Source organism: Hyposmocoma kahamanoa, unplaced genomic scaffold, assembly GCF_003589595.1.
Source record: "Hyposmocoma kahamanoa isolate Upper Pololo Valley unplaced genomic scaffold, ASM358959v1 76, whole genome shotgun sequence".
NCBI lineage: Eukaryota > Metazoa > Arthropoda > Insecta > Lepidoptera > Cosmopterigidae > Hyposmocoma > Hyposmocoma kahamanoa.
This window is the reverse complement of record NW_020653900.1, coordinates 9,542,691-9,561,675: the sequence shown is the minus strand read 5'-3', so window position 1 is coordinate 9,561,675 and position 18,985 is coordinate 9,542,691. Positions and strand designations below refer to the sequence as shown.

Below are 18,985 nucleotides of genomic sequence, written 5' to 3'. Positions count from 1 at the left end.
ATTTGGTAACAGTCACGCCCAAAGATTTAATTTAGTCCAAATTCCGCAGCTTTCTTTTGGTCGGTGCTGTGTAGAAAGGGCGAAAGCCCATTTCGAAAAATATTCCAGGGAATCATGTTTTAGGTTTTAACGACTTTATAAGATATATTCGTTCTGTTTTAAAATTAAATTTTGCTTTTAATCAAGTTTAAGTTTTAAAATTGAATTCAAAACAGGACGTAACACAGTTGCGAAAAACTAAAACATACTCCGCTGAAAAATTTTGACTATGACTCAAGTGTTTACTTATAAATACTGTAAATGTAAATTGCACAAGACAAATAAATAACAATTAAAATACAATTCAAATTCCAAAACATTGCGGACATTTTCATTTGAATGTTGTCAATAAAAAAAATATCACTATGTAGAGCTTCTCTATGAACACAGTATACTAGAGGTCATTCTATCACTAATAAGGATTCTATGTTCTTGTAGTGTTATACAACATAGATATACTTAAATATAAGTAAGTAAAGGTTAAGTTTACGAGGACAATGTAAGTGTTATAACGTGCAACCTCGCATACGCATTTTTAAACAAAATATAATTAGACAACGTCATATACGTTACTCTGATCCCAAAGTCAGTAACTAAATCGGAAACAACGACGGTAACACAAACACCTCCTGACTCGAGACAATATAGAAAAGTTAGTGTTTCTACATTGACTCGGGCGGGATTCGAATTCGGAACCTAACAGATGGCGACACCATGAAAATCGGTGTGCAAGCTACTCGATCATGAAGGTCGTCAAAATTACATAGTTTTTTTTTATTGATTTTTGTTGCAGCAAAACTGATAAACCTCCTGCTTAATTATACATTATTTAACTAATATAGTATCTAAAAACGGTATAATTTAAGTAATTAAAATGCTAACAACAGACATTATTTTGTTTACTATATTTTACAACCACATTTTTATCTACGTACTGAAAAGTTACATAGAAATCACATACGATTCTCTCTACGACGATGTAGTAAAATTATTTCAATTCCATAGACTATAAGAGCTTTATTTTATTTTTAGTAGCAGTATAGAGAGGTCGTCCACAAAAGTACTGCCATCCTACCTATATTTGCTACCAAGCCGTAATGTGAGCATTACTGTGTTCCAGTTTTGAAGGGTTAAGGGTGCTGGTGAAATTACAGATACATGGGATTTGTCAACTTATGTCTATAATATCAAGTGACGACACGAACAAGTCGTGCGCCAGGTGGTAAGCGACACGCCTGTCCATAGCAGTTGCAGTATCACTCAGAGCTTTAAATCGCAAAGATTTGAGCGCTACCACTGCCCTCCTCCTAAGTTCCCTTCAAAACCGGAACACAGTGATGCTACACATTGCCGCTTGGCAGAAATGGGTATTTCCCAGGACGAACTCTTTAACATTGAACTTTACTGCTCCTAAATTATTGGACTCAAACTAGGATGTTCCATTTACTATATTTATCATTTTCTACTATCTTTACTATACTATCACTAGCCAGAATATCCAAACAGGAACCATTTCATTAAAAAAAATTTCCCCAAACTGGTCCTACCGGTAATCGTATCCGCGACTTGCTTGTCTAGCGTTCACGGTTGCAAGTCTTTAGACTACGAAGGTGTGTCAAATATTAAATAATATATTTGTTAAAATTCTGCTTAAGTCACTAGTTCAGGTTCAAATTTTGCAGTTTAAAAAGTGATATTTTATATCACGCATTTTTTCCGCCGATAAAGTAAATTAAACCATTTGTAAAGATAAAAAACACACACAAGTGTGTAATTCTTTGCCTAGATGATTAATTGAATAATCTAGAAAAATCTATTACGCACAAGTAGATAAACTTTAGTTAAGTGTTGTAAACAGATACTTGAACCTAAAAACTATTTCTTCTAAAACTGTTTTTCATAATCAAGCGGTATAAAAATAATTGTTTATCAAAAAACAAAAGGTTTCGAGAAATGGAAATCAAGAAAAAGTTAAAACGTGTATAAACTTCTTTGAATTTTAATGTAGTCGACAAGGGCATACAACTTTCGGCAATAACGTTGATCTTTAGAAACTACTCCCGAAACATAGAACCGGCTAAATCCGGTTATATAAAACTGTTTTTCCAAACAAGCCCGTTCGTAATCTGTCAGCAGCACGATCAATTTCACGTATATTTTTGTGATAATCGAAGGCGGGCCCTGTCATCGACAGCCTGTCGTTTTAGCTACTGAACCGTGAGGAATGTCACTCGATATGTCAATTTGAAATATAGCCCACCAATTTGGTGCTTGTTTTATAAATGTGTTTTTTTTTGTTTATTGTATAAAGACATTCTTTACAAAATATAGAATTTCAAATATGTAGGCAAATTTGAAGCCTCATATTGCCTATAATAGCTTTGTTAGCTGGTGGAGTAGCTAGCCCCATTCTTTATTTTATGGACCCGCTTTTTTTATGAATAAATTTGTATATAAAATATGATTTGATCAAACGCCATTGGTTACCAAGAACAAGATAGTATTGTAGCCTGCATGCAAAAAGAGTTTTAAGATAGTACCGCTTCAACTTGTATTTAAGTAAGTACTTATTAATCCTACGAATCAAAAAATTCATTGTCCTTGTTTCGTAAGGAAATTACGGTTTACTTAAATCATTTTGCAAATTTAATTCAAATACCTTTTCATAACTCATTTTATTATAAATTTTCCGCTGCAGGAGGCAGCACGATTTGCATCTAAATAATCCTGAACTAGAACAAAAAGCTCGCCTTCGGGTGCCGCCATGACACTTTTTTTGTCGCCGACCTAAGATGGCGCGTGACGTCGGAAGCCGTCTAAAACAAAAGGAAGAATCGAGCCGCACCCACCCAACTCGCACACAAAGAAAACGTATGTCAATTTTAAAGAATTTTCTATTAAACAATGAATATGTATACTCTACTAATATTTCGTAGTTCTATCCGTATTAAAAAAATTAACACATTAACAGTTATAAAGTCCCACAGTTCGATTTTAAAAATCGACAACTGGAGAGCATAAATTTAAAACCAAAGAGGCCGAGCTCAAAAAACAAATGACAAACAGAACAGCAACAAAACTGAGCGCACAATTTAACAGTGGAAAAAATAGAACGTGAATCAACACCGACACTAACCGAACGCTGAATCAACAAACGGGAACAGAGAAATCCCGAATTTAACCCGGGAATGGAACGGGAACACGTACAAAACGCAACATAATCCCACTGAAGCGGGCATGCAAAGTCGTATAACAGTGGCATTTACCGGGAAAGGCATCAGGCGGCCACTTGTTGCTGGCTTCCAACTTCTCGGTGACGACGTCTCTAAACTTCGGGAATTCACCCCCACGACTCAGAGTGCCCAATTATCTCCTGCACGCAGTTTTAATACACACCCAAATATTGTTTAAACTTTCACAAAACAAATCTCGAAATTGACAATGTCGTTGCTCCTTTAAAAAGTCACTATTATTAACCTTACACAATAAAATGAATAATAATAAGTCTAAAGAAACTTTTTATTTTTAAATATTTTTAGGAAGCAAGTTTACGACATCGATTACAGGAAGCGAAGCGTAATATCCCAACTTTTTCCTAAGTTCATTAACAGGAACTGTATACTTTAAATATATTCTAATCAATTATAATTGCAAAATCGATACAAAACACTAAGCACCTATTACGATCAATTCGCACAGCACATCACTACGCGTCTTCCAAGTCTCAAGACACTTGAAACGCACTTACAAGAAGTAGAAATTGAAAATTCGAAAGGCGTACGTTTATAATAGTCTACTGATCGCGCACATATTCTAAAATTGAAATTTGAAATTTGACTGTCGAATTCCAAATTTTGAAATTATTTTTTTGATTTTTAAATCGGCGATTTTGATTTTGGAAGTGGTAATTGCCGGAGATGTTGCATAGGTGCACGTCGAGTCGGTTGCAACAGGTTGTTTGGCGGAACGACTGCAAGGCGCATGCGTGGTAAGTACGACCGATGCACTCCGCCACAGTGGTAGCAACATTAAATTTCATAATGAACTTCTTGTATTGCACTATGAGAATGTTTGTCGTTCCATAAGAAGAAAAAGGAAATTCTCAAGTTTTTTTTAAATTCTCAGCTCAGAAAACGTAAAACAGTCAGAAGTGGTAGAGCTGCAACTGCACACTTAACATTTTGTTACGTAAAAATATGTATATAAGTTTCGTCGTTATATTGTAAATAAAGATGTCATTAGTTTAGAAGAAAACAAATATGACATATTTAACATCAGTTTTAATGGAAAGATTTGATAAATATTATATTTTTATATGTCTATAGGTACAAATAATTATTCTCAAAACGTACTATCAGCAAAGGTGAAGCCTTCCCAGTCCCGAAACAATTATGTTCGCAAGCCTCCTCCCTTATCACGTTGATCCCTTTTTTTTGTGAAAATCTTTTACATCTAATAAAAAACGATCTAGCTCTTAAACGCCATTCCCTGACTAGAACAGGTAAGCTGCGTGTAGCCGTTACTGACCGCAGTTGCCTGCACGTAAAAAGAACCCTTACGGTGGTAACGCGTCAACTTCGCTGATAGTAATGGACTTAGTTTATCTTTGAATAATACGCAGTTGTGAATACCAAATAAAAAAACTATTATGTGACTAAATCACAATCAAGTGCATCTTTTTCGAACTACAATTGACATTTACCATTTATGTAAAATTTCATAATGTATGGAGTAATTTATAAAAGCAATTAATGCCGCTGCTGAATTTGTACTTTTAACTATATCTGCTTCACGCAATAACACTAGGGTTAGCCTTGTGTTTGATTTGAATGTACATACATATATCACAGACTCATTTTAAATAATACAGCGTTATTGTAACAATTTAAAAAAATATAACCATGCCAAATTATTATTTTGCTAAATCATGAAGTCATTTATTTCTACACAAAATTATATACAGTCATAATAAAGAAAACACGACTATTATAACTTTTCTATCACACACGTAACATTTCAAAAGCAAATACGTTCGTAAAACAAAAATTCTTGAATATAGAATATTGATTTTATTAAAAGACATTCCCCAATCCGGCTAGTTGCATCCTGTTCTCTCGTAACCTCGCGAATACAACCACTGTGGAACGGCCAGGCTGTGTCTTGCCTGCGTGGTGCATAGCAGAATTAGCGCAGAGCGATACCAACCCTTTATCTGTGCACCGAAATGTTATCTAGAACATTCTGTCTATTCCATATTTAAATTTCAAATTTTAAAAAGAGTTCTATAGTACATCTCCTCCTGAACTAAGATTATTCTGAAGTACATCAAAATAGTACTTAATGCAGACAATTACTAGACAGTAATTGTACCTACTATCTCATACAATGATATATGTTAATCTTTTAACACGCAATAGATGTATAATTTTTGTTTCAAATAATCATAGATCGAGGCCACCTGCAAGAACTAAACGGGTCACTACCATGGATTTTTGTCATCCAAGCTGTATAAATAAACCTTTAGTGTATAGTTTTTTTTTTCACTATAGTTTTAAACCTCGTTAATGGCAAATTTGGAATATTTTATTATAGAATACCTAAGGTACCTTAGGTGAATTTGTCTCACCATTTTTCATAAAAAAAATATTATTCTTCTTAATATAAATTAATATTTTATAATGCACTGTGACTCTAGTATAAGAATGTCCATTTCTTTAAACTGATCTCTCTTTAATTTTTTTTTTCTATCATCAGTTTTCCTAGTGTCTCGCACTTTCTTTTACCATCTCGTTTATTCCAGGTATTGTACTGAGAGCATCCTCGATCTGATTGTAATGTAAAAATTTTCCTTTATATTACTTTTATAATACCAAGTGACGGGGCGAACAAGTCGTCGCCTAGTGTTGAGCGACACGCCTATCCATCAGTTGTAGTGCCACTCAGAGCTTTCAATCGCAAAAATCTCACGGCTGAGACATAAGTTGACAAGTCCCAAGTGTCTGTAATTTTATTTCATAAGTATGATAATTTCATACAATCGTAGCAGCGCGGTTGGGATGTGTGCACGCTGCGCGTCGTGTACAGACACACACATTCGCATACTCTCGAGGCACTCTCGCATTGCATAGCGCGGGTTGTCCCACGCACTATTCATAATATAATTGAAGCGCTCGCGCGGTGTTTAAAAAAAGACAAAAGTTTATTGTTGTGTTTGTGGATTTTTGAACAAGAGTCCCTAAAATTCAGAATTGTTCAGCATTGAATTTGTATTTAGAAATCATTCTGCCATAATTGAGATACAAATATGCAATGTTGGTATAAAAATATCGATACACGTAAGTACTGCATTTAAGTTATTTCAATATAGGAAAGAACACTGTGATGGAACACCTTATTTTTTCAAATTGTGTTTACAACTTTCAGGTACAACTGACAAGAATTATGTGACAACCTACTTTCCGAGAAACGAGCAGGCTATGATGCGCCTAACATGCAAGTGATACCCTACTTGTTTTATTATACAATGTTTAGACCCTCTCCTTAGAGGAGAGTGGTACCTAGAAATCAGTGGCGAGGAGTGAAAATTCTTGTTAGAAAACCCGGAGCAAAACAAAAACACTTACCTTAAGAAAAAAATGGCGCCTTGGCGATACTTAAGCACTACTTATTAGCACACAAGGTACTAATACACTTCATTTCCTTTGTTAACTAATTGTATACTTAAAATTTAGCACAAGTGTGGTATTTGGTAATACGTAGAAAATTTTAGGCAAGCCGGTGAAAATCGAGTTACATGGACGCCTCGCCACTGTTGGCAATTGATATTAAGTTCTTCTAAGAATTTAAAGTAATCCTAACGTTGTACCATGGACCAGCTCATGAGTACTGTTAATCGCGATACAAGTTAGTACTTATTGGTGCACCAGATGTCGTGACAAGTACCAAAAAGCAATTTTTGTATTTAGTTTTGTTTGTAATTTTTTTTTTAATAATAATTAAGGTCCTCCGTGGCCGAATGGTTACCATGCCACACAGAGGTCCCAGGTTCTATTCCCGGGCCAGGAAAAATATTTGTATGGCCTACATTTATTTCTTTCGCGAGTTTGGGTGTAATTTGTGGTTGTCTATGTATGTGTCCATGGCATCCGTGACACAGGATTTCTCTAGTGCGCAGCTTTGTTGAGTGGGTGCGTTATAATAAAAAAAATTAACAAGCTGCATTTTATGACCACACACAAAAAATGAACTAGGTGGCGCTTATTGATCAAATTTTTATGGATAGTGCCGGCTATCTATAGTATCCACATTAGGAGGCGTTATTTTATAAATTAGTTCGTAACATACAATGCCATCTATTGACACGCATTTGTGTCAAATTTCAAAAAATAATTTTAGGTCATGATCAATATTGGAATAATATTACAAGGGAAAAAACTGACTTCATATATTAAGTTTTTATTGAATGTCAGAATATTTCGCCACCATGATATTCAATTATTTTATGTGAAATTAATCCACTAGTTTGTTATAATTATTAATATAAAGATGAAATAAATATAAAGATGAAAGACTGAAAAAATTCGTATTTCGGCCGGATACGAACCGACATCTCCTAGGAAACCGTGGCAGAAGCTATATCAACTAAGCCACGGAACAAACAGCGGACCTCACGAATTCTTATGTGTGCTAGAAATACTTAAAAATACTTATTATAGCTGTACCCTGTCAGGTACGGTACGCTGAAGGCGCTGGGTTTCTTAGTGTTCGAAAATTGTACATTGCTTATTGAAATTTGTACCATACTGCCGTTAAACATAAAGTTCTTATTTGCAGTTTAGAAAAGTGACAGTTTGTACTTCGAAATTTTTCACCTCTACAGACGTATATTACTGCAATTACAGTATCATATCAAACTTGAGTCAAACATCATATGAGACGGACTTTGCTTATAACGCAACCGCGGGCACTTCAGACACATAACAAACATAAAGTTTTTTGACTCCGAAACGCTATGAAGTTCGCGCAATCGCAACAACCCCTTTCCTTCAAATATCGAAGTTCTGTTCAAATATTATCTTAAAAGCAGTATATTACGTAATAAACCATGTCGTCCTCTCCTCGTTACTTATCTTATATATCTTCTTTTTTTAATGATATTATCAAGATATCGAAATAAATAAGTGAGGACACATACCTGTCCACAGCAGTTGCAGTGCCACTCAAAGCTTTAAACAAAGATTTGTAGGGCAATGCCACCGCGCCCGCCCGTCTGAGATATAAGTTGACAATTTCATTGTGCATGTAATTTCAAACCCGGAACAAACGAAAAGCAATGCTTCCGTTACTGCTTGGCAGCAGAAATAGGTAAGGTGGCAGTACTTCCCTGGACGAACATATTCACATGGAGCTCTATTGCTACTAAATATATCTGCAATATGTCTAGTATTTGATCGGGCACAGCGAATCGTTATTCGTTTAACTTATTTTGTGAATACTTATTTTGTCTCTGTTAACATTATACATATCCTATATCAACGAGTAAATAAGTTATGAAATAAGAACGCACGTTCGAAAAACAAAAGTTTGTATTCTTGAATTACATTCGAATCCGCAACGAGGTCTCGGATTTTTTGGCGCAATTATTTTTATACGAAATAAATGTAATTTTCCCTCTGCATGGTCTCTGCTACATCAACAACCGACTTAATTAATTAAATAAAATTATGTATATTTCCTAGTTGGGTTTTTAATTAGTTAAGTAAACTCACGGCTATTGTGTTGCTAGTTTTACTACTCTGTTTTAATGATATATACAATAATGTCATCATCATCATCAACCCATTTATACGTCCTTCTGCCGGGTACGGGTCTCCTCTCGAGCGAAGGGTTCATGTCGTAGTCCGCCACTCTGGCCCAATTGGGGACTTTGCTTGTCCGAGGATTGTGAACATTCTTCGACTTGCAGAACAATATTTTCCTTCACCGAAAATCTCATGACAAAATTTCAAATTAAATACCGCACGTAATTTCTGAAAAACTCAAAGAAGCCAACCTGGATTCAAACAGACGGTCTTTGCTCGAGAGGCCGTAGAACTAACCATTATGCTACCACGGCATTTAATGATTTTTAAATTCTTTAAAAGCAATTTTTCTACATTGTAGTGGAAAATATACGCATTTGAACATACAGAATACTTAGCCAATGTCCAACATTACACGCATTTTAAGTTCGCCATTACGATCTCATCAATTTGACACGCACTAAACACACTACAAGCATCTTATTCGTATCTATAGTTCAGACGCAACATATGTATCGATGACTATGCAGTCTAGACTATGAATGTGACGTTATCAGTCGTCGACTAATATTTCGAAATTCAATTAAATATTTTAATAAAAGAACTGCGTAAAGTCATAAAATTTGTCCTTGGCAGAGAGTGTGATCGCGTACTGCCATTATTAAACACGATTTTTATCTTCTTAAAAGTGATCTAGCGTGTAATGAAATGCAGAAAAAGTTTTTGTATCAAGCCAAATATTTTGTTATATTGCTTTGTATGTAGTAGATCTCCATGTGAAAGTGTCCAGGGATGTATTGTCCCCTTACCCATTTCTGCCGCCAAGCAGTTGTGAGCATTACTGCGTTCCGGTTTTGAAGGATAAGGGTGCTAGTGAAATTACAGGGACATGAGACTTATCAACTTAGTCTTAGTCTCAGTGGCCCAGTGGCAGTGCCCTTCACAGCTTTGTGATTTAAAGTTCTGAGTGACATTGGAACTGTCATGGATAGGCGTGTCGCTTTGCATCAAAAAAATATTTACTTAAGTTACTGTTTTGTATTGCCACTTTAAATTTATGTGAAATAAAGAATATTTAAATCACTCTTTCATTCAATAATTATGTGTATTCCTAATTCAAATAAGATCCGTTTCTTATTTATATTGTGGTGGTCTCTCCTAACGTGCGCTATCATATTTTAAAAATTTGGCGAAGGTAACTTATTTACATCCTAATATGGAATTTAAAACTCGAACAACGTAAGTAAGCTTTTCGTTCGAAAGTTACGTCTATTTGTTATAAAGTGGAGAATATTGCAACACGGTACGTTTAAACTTGTTTCGTCACAAATATAAACAAGTTCCGAAACCGGAGACTCCCCGGTGTTGTCGCAAAGTCGGAACGTTTTTAAGGATTCCGAAAACCAAGTGTTTGTAACGGAAAGCCTTTATGTTATTCTGCAGTTTTGCTTACGTAAAGAGCATTGTGTTTGTTGTACTTTTGGTGGAAAAATTTATATTGAACTCGACATTTCAGTTTTCAGAACATAAAAATGACAAATTTAAAAACCTTTTTTAAAAATGGAATTAAAATTTACAAATAATTCGTAGACAAAAGAAGAGTTTCTCATACATAGTGCACAAAAGAACTTAATAATACGTCCAGATTTGAATTTGAAGCAGTAGAGCTCCTTGCCAAAGAGTACGTCCAGGGAAGTACTGCCATCTTACCCATTAATTAGTAATGGTGCTGGTGAAATTACAGGCACATTGCACATGGGACTTGTCAATTTATGTCTCAAGGTAACGGGTGAAGTGAAGAACCCGTTAGATCTTTGTGAATGGCACTGCAACTGTTTTATGCAGGCGTGTTGCTCAGCACTAGCCGCTCGACTTGTCCGTCCCGTCACTTGGCACCATAAAAAAATCGTGAGATTTGTTGATTGGTTTCGGAGCTCAGTTAGGAGAGCGGTACGCCCCGGTCTTGCATACAGGTTCTGGTTCGAATCCACCTGGACCGTAGAAATTTTGCCTTGTGTGGGTTCGATATTTGTGTCAATAATGACACCAGAAGTACTACACAAAAAAATATTAATTTTATGGTAATAAAATATGATATTCAATAAAATCCATCATAGAGAAACAGTTCCCAAAATTTTAAATAAAGAAACAAAAACATTTCGTTTTTTCTGACTGTTCGATCTTTGTATTAATAATTATAGCAAATCAGTGGGTAATTTCACATAAAAAAAAATCGAATATCAATTCAATAAAAAAAATTAAATACAGTGAATAATGACATCTCTAGCCGGGGCTGGTAACTGTAAAGGTATCTAACTGAGTGACGAAATACTTTCAAAGATTTCTCATAGATGGCACTACGGCTAAAAATTCGTTGAAAAACCAAATACAAAAACACGACAACAAGCACGTAGAAAAATTAGTAGGTATAGCGTTTTGCACGGTATGCTAGAAGACGTCGGTTTGAATCCGGTCGGATCGAAAGAATTTTTTCTGAGTGTTCGATCTTTTTACTAGTAATTAATAATAATAATAATAACGCACACACTCAAAATAGCCCCGCACTAGGGAAACCCTGTGTCGCGGGTGCCATAGACATGTACATAGACAACCACAAATTACACCCAAACTCACGAGAGACTAATAATTAAAAACATTCCTGGCAACTTTATTTCAGTAACGCATAACTTATTTTGTTGGCTGATGTTCAAACTTTATTATATTTTTTTTTACTTTATGGTATTACAATAGACTAACGCGACTAACAGTTTTACGAGATAGCAGAATTAGGAACCATTGTGTTCAGCGTAAGTAATGAATCCATTATCAACCTTTTGCCCTAATTTAAAAGTTACGTTCCTTTACCGTGTTTATTAAGCGACTATTTTTGTAGGTTACATTAATTTGTGTAAGAATGGCGACCTGGGTGCTTCATAAGAAGGTATCGTGTTCGAATCTCGTTGAGAGCTATTTAAGAAATTATCTAAACTAATACTGATCTGGTAGAACACCCAGACCAGATTACCTATCCTGGAGTTTATGTTACTACTATGGTACTCAACTGGAAACTACAAAAAAATTGGTACGATTATCTGAATATATGATGAACGGCTATGGATTGGAATTCCTTGCCTGCGTACGCATTCACTAAACAAAATAACTTTTTTATATAATTCTAAGTGACGGGCCCAACAAATCATGCGCCTGGTGATAAGCGACCCGCCTATCCATAACAGTTGCATTCAGTGCTTTATATCGCTAAGAAGTTATGGTCACCCTTCACCCTGAGACATAAGTTGACAAGTTCCATGTGCCTGTAATTTCACCAGTACCCTTCTAAATCAGAACGCAGTAGGTAATGCTCACATTACTGTTTGGCGACAGAAATAGGTAAGGTGGCAGTGCTTCCCTGGACGAACTCTTAACTTACTCTTAACTTGGATGTTTTCAAGGCGAGAGTCAACAGGCATTATTTAGGTGTGCATGCTACATCGTCGACCTTATTGTCATTTTGTATCAGGTGAGATGGATGGTCAAATGTGCACTTATTTTATCATAAAAAACGGTCATCTCCTAATGGAGTTGACAGAGACTACAGAAACTTTTCTTACAACACCTTTCTATATTTGGGCGACCTCGGTGATTGCATACTCTAGGAATAATTTTAGAACTTTTGAATGTCACCGTCCCCAGCGAAAAAACCGGGAGTAACGAAATATAAGTTATAAGTCGAACGAAATATAAGTAATAATTATTTGTGATTTTTTTTACTCGACTCTATCATACAGGAGTTACTTTAGATCATAGATTCGCAAAGTTTTTGGTTCACCGCCCACTTAGGCACGATAAAAAAATTTCAACGCTCACCATCATAAAGAATAACTAAAAACACGTTTTTTTATATTAACTTTACACAAGGAAAAAATAATTAAATATATGTAGTGTACTTTATATAGATAATTCAAGTTTTTTTTCCTTCCAATTGCTTCCGAGGACTCTATCGCTACCCTAGGACTTTTCATCGCCCACTGGGGGGTAGTGATCACTTTGCTCTCGATATCTCTAATAATGTCTTATTAGACTATGGTGCTGACTTGTCAATTTCAAGCTAGGCTAGATAAAAGCTTACCGAGTATGTAAACCATGTTTTTGGTCCAGCGCTGGAGCTCCTTGCGTATAGCGCGACGTTCCTGTTGGCACCGGACGAAAGAGCACTCCGCCATGGCACACGACCGGCATGCCTGGTGAAACGAAACATTTACCTCATAAATAAATTTGAAAAGTATATAATACAAAACGTGGGTTGGAACCCCAAGCCGTAACTCTGATTTTCTTGGAATTTATGTGCGGAATTAAAAGAATTTTAGTAGCAATAGAGCTCCTTGTGGAAGAGTTCGTCCAGAGAATTGCTGCCATGGTTTTGAAAGGGTAAGGGTACTGGTAAAATTACAAACACATGGATCTTGTCAACTTATGTCTCGGGGTGTCGAGCGCAGTGGCAGTGCCTCCAGATCTTTACTATTTAAAGCTCTGAGTGGCACTGCAACTGTTATGGACAGGCGTGTAGCTTACCGTCGGGCGCACGAATTGTTCGTCCCGCCACTTGTTATTATAAAAAAAATTGTTGAAGAAGAGTGAGAAGAAAGTCCTCAAACCGCAGTGGGCCAGCGAGGCTGACTATAGCCTAACTCCTCGCTTAAGAAAAGTCGCCAATCATAACGCAAATCAGTGGGTGTATAAATGAGATAATATACAAAACAGTGTACAGAGTATCTTACGCCGATCGTCAAATCTCGTCATTAATGATATAAAAAAATCTCTTTACCACGATGGTAAGTATTATAGTGTATGTATCCATTTTGGATTTAATTGACAATCGTGGCAAGAGGCTTATAGGTGACTCGGAATTAGTGGAGGCGAAACTGCAAAGCCTTGAACACCGCCGTAAAGTTGCCTGCTTATCGGTATTTTACAGGATAATATCACGCAGAGTGTGCGATGGAATTACATGATTTAATTCCGCCTACCCCTTTCCATAACCGGGGGACTACGCGTAGGCTAGAGTACCACCCCTATGTTGTGAATATTCCAAAGATTCGCACGAAACGTTACGCTTCCACGTTTATATGGCGAACGGCTATGGAGTGGAATTCCCTGCTTGCAGAGTTGTTCCCTGAACTAACTTAACCTGAAGTAACTTGGACCTTTTCAAGACGAGAGTGAATAGGTATTATTTAGGTGTACATGTTCCATCGTCGACCTCATCGTCACTTTCAATCCGGTGAGATGGAGGTCAAACACGCACTTATATTTTTTTGTATAAAAAAAATCGACACGATAAAAAAAGAAGTGTACTCCAAAAAGTCGCCATCGGCAAGCCAACAACTCTTCGAGACCAACTTACTGGAGTAACTCTAGCAGCAGAACTCCTTGTGAAAGCGTTCGTCCAGGGAAGTACTGCCACCTTCATCAAGCAGTAATATGATCATTACTGCGTTTCGGGTTTGAAGGGTAAGGGCGCTGGTGAAATTACAGGCACATGGTACTTTTGAACGTGTGTCTCAGGGTGAAGGGCGCTGTGGCAGTGTCCATCAAATAATATTAATAATAACTCTTAGCTCCGCTCTTGTGAAACCCTGTAACGCGGGTGCCATGGAAATTTACATAGACAACTACAAATTACACTCAAACTCACAAGAGAAATAAATGTAGGCTATGCAAACATTTCTCACGGCCCGGGAAGCGAACCCCAGACCTCTGCGTGGCAGTCCAGCATGATAACCGTTCGACCACGGAGGTAGATCGTTGGTATTTAAAGCTCTGCGTGCCACTGCAACTGCTATGGACAGGCGTGTCGCTTAACACCAGGCGCACTTGGTATCATAAAAAAAATCGCAGAGAACAGAGAAAAAAAATCGTAAACATCCTATATAGAAGGCGTGACATAAAAGCCTAAATTCAAATTGTCCTGAAGTAGAATACTGTTGTTAGTATTTGGTCAGTTCTCCAGATAGTGTCTGACGTTGAATGACGTTTGCTCAGCGACATTGACCTTGGATACATTTTGGACGCCTGCCAACACGGTCCTTTCTCCACACAATAACAAACGTGTATACATATGTGCATGTACACGCATGACTCTGAAGTATACGTGTACGTGTAGATACAGGTACAGTTTAATCAGGCTAAAATCGTAAGCGTTCGAATTTTAAATATACATAAGCTTTTTAAAAGCAAAGTAAAGAAAATATAGAACAAAATATCAAATTTACAATTATCAACTTACCGTCAGCACAGATAATATATCAAAGTATAAAATATCAAAACTAAAACCAAATATCGATGCATACCCAAGACACGCAATTCAAAGACAATGATATAGTGAATTTATTTCTTAAAGGTATAATAATCATTATAATAATGCAGTGAGCCGTCTTGCTCGATACTACACGTGCTATTCGCCGGTTCTTGAACCTGAATCCCTGACCCCGGCCGACTGTGCCTTTTCATGTACCAAGTGACTCTGCCATTTAAAAATTCAAAATTAATCTTTTAATGTCATGGGGGAGCCGAGAGTCAAAAATTGATATCCAAAATAATAATAATAATGTGCCATACAAACGCACGAGTTGCCCGGTCTCAAACTATTCTGTGCTGTGATTACCAGAGCAATGGAATCAACTCCGGGGCATTACTTAGAACACCCAGACCAGAACCAATATAGAAACGTCTATTGCCCAAATTAGTCCTACCAGTGATCTAATAAAGATACTTAATATATTGTGAAATAATTATACACTTATAAATGAACAATGAAAGACAAATAAAACATTACGTAAAAAAGTCGTTAAAACCGACATCAAAGATCTGCAACAAGCGCACAGAAAAGTTCCCTATTTCATTCAATTTCCTTCAAAAAGTTATATATACAACTAAAAATAATCTAAATTAAATAGCACTGAAAGTTAAAAAAAAACTTGATCAGTATTTGCTTTCAAAGACGTCGTCTTCAAATTTCATTAAGTCTCACTTCCTATCGAGTGCGCTGTATCAACTCAAGCCATCGAAACTCGCAGAAGCTTCTTAACGGCGCAAAATAAAAATCGAACCCCATCCAATTACTATAACATTCATCGAACGAGTATCGACTCCGCCGGGCAATGACCTGCAGAAAGGAGCTAACGAAATTCCACGAAAAACCTCCGTCCTCATCAAGGAACACCCCGACACCCACCGAATGTACCTCCCACCCGAATCTAGCCCCCGAATTCTTATTTCAAACTCCAGACGAGGGGGTGCCGACGAAACTATTCTTATTTTTAAAATCTCTACGGAATATGCCGCGAAAGAGGTTCTTATTTTAAAAATATCACGCTCCACCGAAATTTTCTTATTTTTAAAAACTTGGAAGGGGTGCGAACGTTCTTCCGAAATCCTCCAACCCCCTCTTGGCCCCCAGTGGCCAGTTATGATATTCTTATTTTAAAATCGCCCGAGGCGTTCGGATTCTGTTATTAAGATGTTGGTGTGTGCACGGTTTTATGAGACCCGTTTGAGCGTGAGCGAGTATCTAAGATACAAAGGAGAGTTTTTCGTAGAACTATTCATATCTTTCACTGCATCGTATACTATCCGAACTAATGAGAATGTTCACAACTTTGCGAAAATAAATGACATTCTCCCTACAAGTAGCTCGTCTACATAACCTAGATACGGTAACAGGATCGCCTCATTTCGTCAGTACAAATTGAAGTTCTAAATTCGAAACTAAATTTTAAAAACTCGTTTTAAAATTCAAATTTAGGAGCGAATTTCAAATTTTAGTTGGTAATCACAGTAGCACGAATGTTGGGTGATTCGGAATTCAAAATTTAATAAAAAAACGTAGTACGGTGGGCATAGCAATAATCTTTCCCGCCAATTTCCATCGCTGTCAAATTTGGAACCACGTCGCCACCCCGGCGCCACCCGCCGCAGATCAATTTACGATAACTCGGTTTCAGCGCTCCGTCCCGCTCCGCCTTAAGACACCCGGCTATCCCCGTCTCCCCCCGGATAAGTTCTAGAACTGGGCAACTGTTCACTCACAAAACCGGTTATCTGCAGTTTTCCTTGAACCATGCACTGAAATTTGAGTGCGGTGAAAACTAGTTTAAACTACTACTAACTAAAGCTAAAATTACAGTAACTGTTAATGTGACGGTCACGTGGTACAAAATTAAGTTTAAAATTTATGTTTTGCTCTGTGTTGTTTTCTAAGCAAAACGCGACCATAATCTTAAATTACAGTCCACAATATTTTATTAAAACAGTTTGAGATTTAATTTTATCATTCTAACTAGCTGACGTCACAGCTTAATCGACGAAGATATTAGCAAAAGTCACGCGATGTGCAAAATTTTCCACTGCAAAATAACTTTTTTCCTTTGACCTTTTCTAGGTTAGATACGGTGTTTTGGCCTTCAGGAATAGTGAGACCATTCTCTCACGCGGATATGGCCCGAGTCTTATTTTTAACTGTTGTGTGCGTCACGTGGTGGTGTGTGCACGAGGGTGGTGTGTGAGTGTGTGTGCGTTTGAAATATTCCCCCGTAGCGTGCCCGCGCGGAATTGATGTTTTTAATTAGTTTCGAACGCTTTTCGTGGTGGCCAGTTCCTTTTTTAAACATTATTTATTAATTTAATTTTAAAAGTAAAGTGGCCTGACTCATTCCCCTTTTATTTATTAAAAAAATGAAAACTCAAGCGTTCGGAACTGTAGCGAATTTACAATAAAAAATATTAAATAGCCAAACCGAAAAAATCACGTGGAAAGGACTTATTGAAGCTTCGAAAACTTAAATTGAATATGGTGTTCGCGTAGAACAATTTCGTCAAAGTTACACTTAAATATAAAACGAGATGGCAGCCGGTAACCCGGAACGTTTCCTGAAAACTTTCCTTTTGTAGGCGAAAATTCAATAGGCGGGAAGTTCGCTCTCGTCCGCTCAAACCGCTACTCATTGTAAAGGTTAACGGACATTTAAAAACATCGCAATGGGATACGAGACTGAAAAAAAATCAATCCTTTGCTAAAAAAGAAAGTGGGGCAGAAATCAATAAACTTTTTTCTAAGCAATTCAAATTTTGAAACCGTGTAAGAATTTAAAATTCAAATGTGGAACGCGGCGCTGTAAAAATACGTCGAATCAGGTGTTTGAATTTGAATTTGGAATCTATCGAAATATACAGAATTTTTATTTGAATTTTGTTGGCGCCTTAGTTTGTGATTTTCAAAATCATAGGTAATAACTAATACTATAAATGAGTCTATATTGAGGGATATTAATTAAAACAAAAAAAATTAAATGTAGGGGTTACAATAAGGATTCATCGCTTAAAGTTAATGTACATCAATTTAAAAGAAAAATAAAATTTCACGCAGTATAGTGACATTGACTTTATACAGCTTGATGTTCTAAGTGAATTTATTGCACGGAACGACGTACCTCGTACCTGTTGCACTACGTCGCGCTCGGCTTTTGTTTTTGTTGATAGTCTAGTTTCGGCGAGACAAAGTTTGGAACATCCTGTGCATAGAGAAGTTTGTAACAGGATGCATTATTTAGTTGGAAAGGTTTTTTTAATTTGCAGTTTTTAGGCCATAGACATTGGAGTGGATAGATTTATTTTGACTTGTTCGAGCTTTGAATATTCAAGTTAGGAGAGTGGTCGCTGTGTTATAATAAAAGTCAACACCATAATGTCAGGTTCGTATAATATTGTATCCTTAATATAATAAATCCACGTGTGGTCATGAGTCAAGATTGCTTTTATCACATGAAAATCATAAAAATAATAAGAATTATATGAAACAAATTTTGTATGTGTGAAATTTATAATTCTCTTATTAAGAGTCGATATTACCCCAGCTCGAATTCAAAATTTTCCCGTACTAATACGGTTCATTTTGCTTGGGTCGAGTGGCAGGGAAACTGGCTTTATTTCAGAAATTATTTTTTGCAAAGAAATCAAAGTCATTTGAAAAGTGTATATATCGTATACTATACGTGTTTTATTTAGTTCAGCTGATATAAAATCATTGGTATATGTAAAGTACCTCAATAGGTACTTTACATATACCATATAGAAATTTTACAAGAAAA

The 18,985-nt window shown here is 36.5% G+C and overlaps 1 protein-coding gene across 2 annotated transcripts in view; it reads right to left on the bottom strand.

Moving 5' to 3' along the window:
- The window catches only part of LOC113232554 (mushroom body large-type Kenyon cell-specific protein 1), a 285,145-nt gene that overhangs the window by 171,973 nt on the left and 94,187 nt on the right, over window positions 1-18,985 (bottom strand). For both annotated transcript variants that reach the window (XM_026467322.1, XM_026467323.1), the window contains exon 2: window positions 12,970-13,081. In XM_026467322.1, the coding sequence (XP_026323107.1) occupies window positions 12,970-13,063 (94 nt within the window). In that variant the 5' untranslated portion in view covers window positions 13,064-13,081. The remainder of the gene's footprint in view (window positions 1-12,969; window positions 13,082-18,985) is intronic.